At 41.2% G+C, this 8527-nt stretch overlaps 1 protein-coding gene across 1 annotated transcript; it reads right to left on the bottom strand.

Annotated features, from left to right (window-relative positions):
* Window positions 1-678: 678 nt before the first annotated feature.
* lingo4b (leucine rich repeat and Ig domain containing 4b) lies at window positions 679-5828 on the bottom strand. Its single transcript, XM_026370767.1, has 3 exons — window positions 5678-5828; window positions 3930-4045; window positions 679-3787 (listed from the first exon to the last, which is right to left on the bottom strand). The coding sequence occupies exon 3, from the start codon at window positions 3773-3775 to the stop codon at window positions 1961-1963; it is 1815 nt and encodes a 604-aa protein (XP_026226552.1). The 5' UTR covers window positions 3776-3787; window positions 3930-4045; window positions 5678-5828; the 3' UTR covers window positions 679-1960.
* Between the last annotated feature and the right edge of the window lie 2699 nt (window positions 5829-8527).

The following is an 8527-nucleotide window of genomic DNA, read 5'->3' on the forward strand; positions in this document are numbered from 1 at the left end:
AGGGTTTAAATCTCTGCTCATACACGTGATTATCAGTTTTTTTTTTCTTTATTTCTGGGTTATTTCGGGCAACAGCAGGAGACGGACAAAATGATCTGCTGTCCAGTGAATTCACTCACACTCACTGAGCACTGCAAGTCTCTTAACTGTATTAAGGCGAAGTGAAGGTAATTCATTACCCTCAAGTGTAATATTTTTATTTTAATGGGGAATCTGTGTAGAGAATAATATATAACAGGAGAGACAAGTACCGCAAGAAAACGTGTGAGATGTATTTGCATTTCAGCAGGGATACATAGCTCTGAGAGAAAACGGTATTCCTGCACACACTTCGTCTTCACTCAGAAACACAGAAGACATATCTGTGTGGCTATCTGCCAGCTGTCACTTTGCAACAGCCACTTTTTCCTCCAGTTCAAAACAAAAACTCTTCATAGTGGACTCGCAGCACAGAGATTAACAGTGCTTTGGTTATGCAAGAAAATGTGTCCTTCTCTTGCCAATTTCCCAACAATAGTAATTTCAGATGAAGATCCACTGAGAGATTGGTTTAAAGATGATTGGATTTGTGTTTTTTCTCCATTTGATATCATTCCAAATGATTTTACATTGAACAATTCAAGGAATTGCATACGCACAAGGCCGATTTGAATACAGGCATTTAATGACATGGAAAAAACCAACAACAGTCAACAAACCTGTCATTGCCGTAAATTTACATTTACATGTCATTTACATTTACACTTTTCCTGGTGTAATAAAGCATTGCTTTGTGCATACTGCACACAGTTAAGTTTATACACAAGAGTGGCATTTTTGAGTGACACTAATCCCCAGAACTAGATAAAATGATAGAATAAACCCTGTGCACGCAAATGCCCTTGACCTAAATATTTACAAGATAATGGTGATCAGGTGAGCATTCTCTCTGTCGATGGTGAGAATGTTACTGAGGCACATATTTGTCAGTGTTTTTGTGGGTAAAAAAAACTAAAAAATGGGATTTTTCAAGAAGAATCTTTAGATTAAACAAAGAGTCATCTAATGTAAGAGAAAGTACAAAAGAAAGAGAGATCCAGTTTGGACCTGACAAACGTGTTTTAAGTATGAAATGGGTAAAGGGTACATTCTATGTACATTATGTCATGTTACTGTACCAGTCTCTTTGCACTGCTACATAATCACTACCCAGAACAGAAAGCACATCTCCAGTTCAGCAAAGCTGAAACATACTACAAAACTCAAAAATCTCTAAAATGTAATCATAGTCAGAAATTATTTGGCTAGTCTATTCCATATATTGCAAGTCCTATAAGCGTTATAGTCACATGTTTATGTTAAAGTCTGCCAAGCAGTGTTTGATGGAGTTTGACATGATCTTCCAGGGGTGAACAGAAATAGCAACCCGAGTGTCAAGAGGGCAAATGTTTACTTGGTGTGAATTGGCAAGTGAAGACAAAAAGCTAAGCACAGTTGAACAATGTGGATGATTTAACAAGCACCTGATATGTTTTGACAAAGCACAAATAAGTGTGTAAAACTTCAACTGTCATCACATGTTAATCCCAAAATCTGTGAAAATGAAAACTACTTCCTAATTACATGCTATTAAAATTCAAATCTGTGCTAGGTAAATTGTAATTTGCTTATTCAGAGGACAAGTTGTTGAAAACAAATGCACAGCAACCATGAGACAGCTCTGCCTACAATCTGTTAACATCTTTCTATTCCAGGATCATGAGATATTCATTAGTTAGATAACACAGTCAAGTGGGTGCTGAGATGGAACTTTCAGCTCTAAAATTAGAAGAGGACTAGCACAAGCCCAACAAACTGGCACTAATTTGGCTTCTCAAGGGGCCTTTAAATCAAGGTCTCTGTCCTTGAATGTCCCAAAGGGTGGTTCATAGTGTTCAACAGCGCAGTCAATTTGAAGACCGCCTTCACCTTTTCCTTGGCTCTAAATCAGTTTCATGGTGAACCTGCCACCGTCACCTCCATCTCCTCCTCCTCCACCCATGGAAGACCGCGGAACAAAGTCAATAGTTGCTGTGTGTTTTATCTGACCTTTGCTCTGACTCCAAAAGAACATGAAGACAAAACAGATGGCCACTGAGCTGAGAAAAGACAAGAAACCCATGGTGGTGGCGATGATCAGTGTCTTTGCATCAAATGGATATGGCTTGGCCATTTGAGCTGAGGAGTTGGCAGCTTGGGAATTTGAAGGCTCTACCCAGCCCTCCTCTGAGAGGTAAGGGATAGTTCGGTTACGAGGGAGCCCCTTCACATATAGTCCGACAGTCAAGCTGTCATTGCCGGCTGCATTGCCCGCCAAGCACTGATATGTGCCACTGTCCTGAACTTGGGCATAGCGCACTTCTAGAGTGCCATTGGGTAAAACTCTGATTCGTCCTGTTGGAGAAACTACATTTTTATGAGATGAGATCCAGGAAATGGATGGAAATGGATCCCCATCGGCCTTACAAGAGAAGAGAACTGTAGTGCCCTCCTCTACCCTAGCCTCCTGTGGCCTTCGGTCCATAATGCGAGCAGGACGGCAGGTAAACAGCCTTGGAAGCTCCTTCTCAGAAAAGTCTCTGAATTCACGCTGTCTCACCGCATCCGGAGACGAACAAGTGGGCTGATGTCCATCAAAGTTCAAACGCAGTCTGCGGCGGACCACCCAGAGAAGCCGACAGTCACATGCTAGGGGATTCCTATCCAACCGCAACACCTGAAGGTTCCCCACAGAGTGGAAGACACTCTCCTCCAAAGTAGTAAGCTGATTGGATGTCACATTAAGCATGCGGAAATATGCCAACCCCCTGAAGGCCCCCGGTTCTATTCGTAGCAAGCTCCCTCCTGCTAGGTGTAACTCTTGAAGTCTTAGAAGGTCCCCTAGCAGATTACTCTGGATAACAGTGATGGGGTTGTAGGACAGGTCCAGAAAGCGCAGATAGACCAGGTGACGAAGTGCTGAGTAAGGAATCACACTTAGGTTGCAGTTTCTGATAACAAGTGAGGTCAAATTTAGGCCGATCAGGCTGTTGCTAGCCACAGTGTCTAATGATGGCCAGTTTGCAATCAGTAGACTGCGCAGACGGTGGAGCCGGCGGAAAGCATTGTTGGGCAGGGTAGAAATGGTGAGGCGTAGTATGCGTAGGCGAGTCAGGCTCTGAAGCTGGGACAATGCCTCAGTGGGAATAGAGGTCAGGTTGCTGCGGTCTAAGTTGAGCTCCTGTAGATTCTGCAGCCCAAAGAAAGCTCGCTGTGAGATGAACACCAAATCATTCTCCCCAGCTTCCAGTGTTTGCAGGTTAACCATTTCTTTGAAGGTGTAGTCCAGGAAGACCAGGATCTCATTTTGGCTCAAATCCAGAAAGCGCAGACTGGGAAGGCCAGAAAACACACCAACTGGAATGATCTTGAGACGGTTATTCTTAATGCAAAGGGTCCGGAGATTTTGAAGGCCCTGGAAAGCCTCTACCTCAATCATGGAGATTATATTATCACTAAGGTCCAACTCTTGAAGATGCAGGAGGCCTGAGAACTGGCGGCGCCCCACAGTCTTAATCTTATTGTGGGTTAAGTCCAAACGTCTGGCATCACTGGAAAAGCCGTCTGGCACTGAGTTCAAATGTTTGCCAGAGCAGATCACTTCTTTTGCCTCAGGTCGACAAACACAGCGTGGAGGACAACTTCCTGCAGATGCTCCCAGTCCAAACTGGAGCAGGATGCTCCACGCCCCCCATCGGACAACTGACTCCACATACATCTTACCCCCAGCCTGAGAATGGACACATAAGAATATTAGCACTGGTGATTGTGACAATTAATGCAGACAGGATACATGATAAATGCAATAGTTTAATTGAATGTATTTTTAAGAAATGTTATAGTGTTACATCTCAAACATGGGTCATACACACCGATTCAGTGTCAGAACGCAGATTTTCATAACCAGTGGCAGTCAATTTGGAATCAGACTTGAGTTAAGTCTTCTGTAGCGGTATGGTTCTGTCAGTAGCATGCTCTTCGGAGTGGCCTGGACAGAAAAGAGAAATAGAAAAATAAAGTTTAATTTAGCATCTAAACAGGAGACAGGAAAACTATTACTCATATCCATCTCATCAGCCCAGTGCTCCAACATTCAAGTACTCATGCAAATGAGGAGCCAAAACAAACCTTGGCAGATGAATTTAAAAAACAGTACAAACTTTTCTGAACGGGCTGTCCTGCCCTACATTTTAAATGAAGCATTTTTAACAGCTGACCTCGTGGATGACAGTGTAGGTGCCTTCCTATGCTTTTTTTCTACACTCATCATTTGATGTGTGAACATAACAAACAGTATCCAGCATGAAACAGATGTTGTGGCTGATAAGATCAGTCAACGTCTCTGTACCCCAGACAACAAAATCTCTACTTAAGTGATTATCAAAGAATACATATCACTTTTTATCGAGACATTTTATCCTTCCAAAAGCTGCAAGGGTACCATTAACAGCACTTAACACCCACTGAAGTATCCACATATGATCTGCTAAAGAAAAGAAGCAGCATTAGTGTATTCAAGCCTCTTGCATGATGTTCTGAAAGTGCAGATAAGGTCTCATTGGGACTGGAGCTTTGCCCCCCCGGACAAGTCATCTGGATTTAGTCATGCCAGCTAGGGTCAGAGAGCAGAGAGTGATTTGCCTTTCTCACTAATATGCATTCATATGCCAACTAATGACTGAAGTACAATATTTAAAAAAAAATGAAGAATATGACAACATGTAGACAAGTCAGGGCAGGTTTACAGATCACCTTCCTATTTTCTACTTGAGACTTCTTTTTTCTAATCTGATCAGTATATATATATCCGTGGTATAATCTATAGTACAGATTGTCTGTAGTTTTTTACACTTTAATCATTTTATCAGTACTGTATTTTTCTATGTAGAGCTGTATGATAATGACACTAAACACCTTAAGTTCAACTAAATCTATATAAGTTGTTATTTTCACAGGATTCTTTACAAAAGACATGTTATTGTTCTTTGTTCCAAAGAATGAAACTAATGTCAAACAAATAGCACAATCTTGATATGAATGAAAAATAGTCTAAATAACTGTCACTTATGAAATCACTCTGAAATAAGGACTGGTCAGATTAAAGTTGAAATTGCATTTATAATATTTTAGAGCAAAATACTGCGACCATTTAATACTTCTGAATATTAGAGACTCACAAATTAGATAACACATGGTTAAAACAATAGGCACGTGCCAATTAATTTGGCTCAAAACAGAAATTACACTTTGTTAATAATAATATTGTATAATGTGCAACATGCACACTGTTGAGGAAGGTCCAGAAAAATGTCCACTGACATCAAACACTGCACAGTGAAATATTACATAATTACATTATTCTGCCAGTGTCTGGCCTTGACAGGTGCTGAGAAAGTATGCAGAGTAAATTATGCATTTCATCTCCAACAACCTGCACTCAAATCTACTTTCATTAAAGGTTCTTCTTAAAGTAATACAAACAATGTCACAACGATCTCAACAGAAAGCTTAAAACTAAAAGGAAACGTACACCAAAGTTTCCTTTTATAGCATGCAGATATGTACCATGTACAGATAGAAATACAGCTAAAACCAAATGCTTTAAAGTCCCAAACTGAACCTGCAGCAGCAGCTTTTCACCCTCCACTATCAGATAGTTTCCGTCAGAGTGTGGACGCGCCTCGTCTGCAGCCTGTTGTCGACAGTCGACTAGAGCTGCACAGTCTTCGTCTCATCCCTGCTCTTATACTGGCTGGGTGGGAGCTCTGACTCACAACCCAACAACTGTGCTCTTAGATTCCCAGGACTCATGTTAGACCGATATAGGTGAATGCAGACACATCAAACAGAAAAACACAAAAAAAACTGGCCTTTTACCAAATCTTAGCCTTCAGCTGGCAATGATTGATTTTTGATTCTTCTTTTCAAGTTTATTCTGATTTAAAGGGCTGATGAAGAAAACACTTCCTTTAATGTGTATTATGAGTTTGTCTCACTGGTCTTTCAGACCTTTCTCCTGCTTGAATCAAATGTTGATCACTTGCAACAAATATAGTCTTGTGAACATTTAAGAGTCACTATTACCCCCTTATTTACATATCTTTGTGTAATACATGGGTGGGGCTTCCAATTTAAATGTGTTGATCCCCCACTGAGAGCCAACTTGTGAAAGACAGAGACTGGCAGGTGTGTGATCTCTCAGGCGGGTGGGCTGTCAGTTGCTGAGCTTTTCCAGCCAATCTGGGTTCAGGATTGTTCCTCCTGCGTCTCTGTGCACTTCATAGAGCTGTAGTCCAGCCAAAGGTCGCAACCCTGCAGACACGGCATGGACTGACTTATCCCACTTATCAAATAGGAAAATCAGGGAATAAATGCATTTGTAGTTTTGACATCTGTTTCTCACCCTGCATAGATCAAAGTCGCCAAAGTGTCGTGTTACTGTGTTAATTACAGTAACTATTTTCAATTACATACAGTCCCTTGTTGTTTCTATAACTGATGCTGGTTAAATTAAAGTGGACATAAGTCACTTAAAGAGCCATCAACACCCATGAAGAACATGTAATGCCTTTTGGAATATTCTGGTTCATGCCAGAAGAACAGGAATCTATTGTTTTAACTATTTTCTAAGAATGACCAGGGAACTTGCTGTAGTGGTATTTATATTACAGTGTCATGTCCAATATGAGCCATTGCTGCTATTCATAATTATGGAATAACAGGAAATTATAAAATGATGTACTAGATTTATTTAAAAAAGCTGTTAATGTCTCTAAATAAGCACACTAATGGCTTTTGTACATCTCTCATACATTTCCTAGAAGTCCATTGTTGTTTAATAATAATGTAGATCGTCTCACCATTTAGTTGGTTTTCTTGTAGTCAAAGTCTGGCTGAGTGATACGAAGCTGCCATTTAATGTTCCTACAAAATGCAAAAGTCAAAAACATCAATTCTCCTAAAGTGAAAGAGCGGTCGGCTCTTACCTAATAAACTGTCACAGCGCCAACATGCAAACAATACGAAAGCCAATCGGATGTATACTCTTTTAGACAAAGCCCCAGTATTGCTTAAGTCTTTGAAGTAAAATTCAGCTCCCCCGACTGAGCTCAGTTTGCCCTCTCTGCTCTGTCATTAGACAAAACTCATCAAGTCTCTCAGCTCGGGTCCTTATCGCCTTACATCAATCTGTGGCCAGTTGCCATTCAGTGTTAAAATTAGGACTTTCTCCAGTGCCTGAACACAGCTGCAGATTTAGTCATTACTTGGCTCCCCCACAGTTGTTTTATATTTCCCTGATTGTCGTGATTATTAAAGGATCATGTTCATAAAATGAATGTTTTGATATGGAGGCCGGTCACCAAAGTGCTTTTATCAGCATGTTTGCTGGTTATGGGGCTCACCAAAATACTCACTTCAGCAACTCGGCTCAGATGAAACGTGTTTAGTGTTCATCTAATCCACTAAACTGCTAACACGAGCCTTTCTGCTCAGGATCATATTCAACAATGTCTTACACTGGGAAATGATGCACATCATTATCTTGCTCTTACATGACCAGAAGCAGAGAGAAGGCAATTATTCTATAGCTTGAGCATTTCTTCTCACCTGCATTATGGCTTCATTAGCTTTGAGCTGTCTCTAAGTGGGCTCTTTTAAGTTGTACCTTATCTGCCATTCCTCCACGCTCACTATCTGCCTATTGCTTGGAGACCTGCAGCAGAACTGTGACAGTTAGTGTGCAGTTACTGAGATGAAGACCTGAGTTGAAAACTTCTTTTGCAACAGGTGCGTTCAACAAGAACATGACCTCACATTGGTCATGGGAGAATAGTCTTTGTTTCCTTCTGAGCCTGGATGCCCCAAGCATGAGTCTCCATGCCAAGCAGTCCATCTGACAGAGAATGCACATTCTGAGCCCGGCTGGGTTTTCTGACACTTGTCAAAGTGCTATTTTTAGCTTGTCACAGTAAGAAAGACAAGAGCCTGGCTCAAATCCCCAATTAGAGCGGCTGGAGGAGAACAACAGTGCAGGGATCACCGGGCGAGAGCTTGTGTTTTTACACTTTTGTTAGTGATTTTCTATGTAGGTGTTTGTGCTCGAACAGGTAAAGTGTGTATGTGGCGGTGATTTAAGTGTGTGTTTCTTTTTTTTAATGGGCTTCTGGCACCTGCTGCAGTGTGATGGCCCCTGAGACCTCCTGCATGCAAGCTGCAAATATTAAAAGGTTTGCTGGCAGAACATCAGCTGTCGGGTGCATAGCTTGAAAACAAAAGTCTCCTGGTCTTTCCCCTGTGGGTTTGTCAGGGGAAAGATTTGTAAACAAGTTCATGTTGGGAGCCGCATCTACAGTATGTTAAATAAAGAAAACGTTTGAAATGCAAGAGGAGGAATGTGAAAACTTTTCCTGTCACGAAAGGAGTTTGGGACAAAAATAAAATGAATCGAAAACAGATTAAGATTCCAGCA

Source organism: Anabas testudineus, chromosome 16 (assembly GCF_900324465.2).
Source record: "Anabas testudineus chromosome 16, fAnaTes1.2, whole genome shotgun sequence".
NCBI classification, from domain to species: Eukaryota; Metazoa; Chordata; class Actinopteri; order Anabantiformes; family Anabantidae; genus Anabas; species Anabas testudineus.

Excerpts from the sequence above, each read along its gene's own strand:
- lingo4b (XM_026370767.1), bottom strand. The coding sequence starts at position 3,775 with ATGTATGTGGAGTCAGTTGTCCGATGGGGGGCGTGGAGCATCCTGCTC.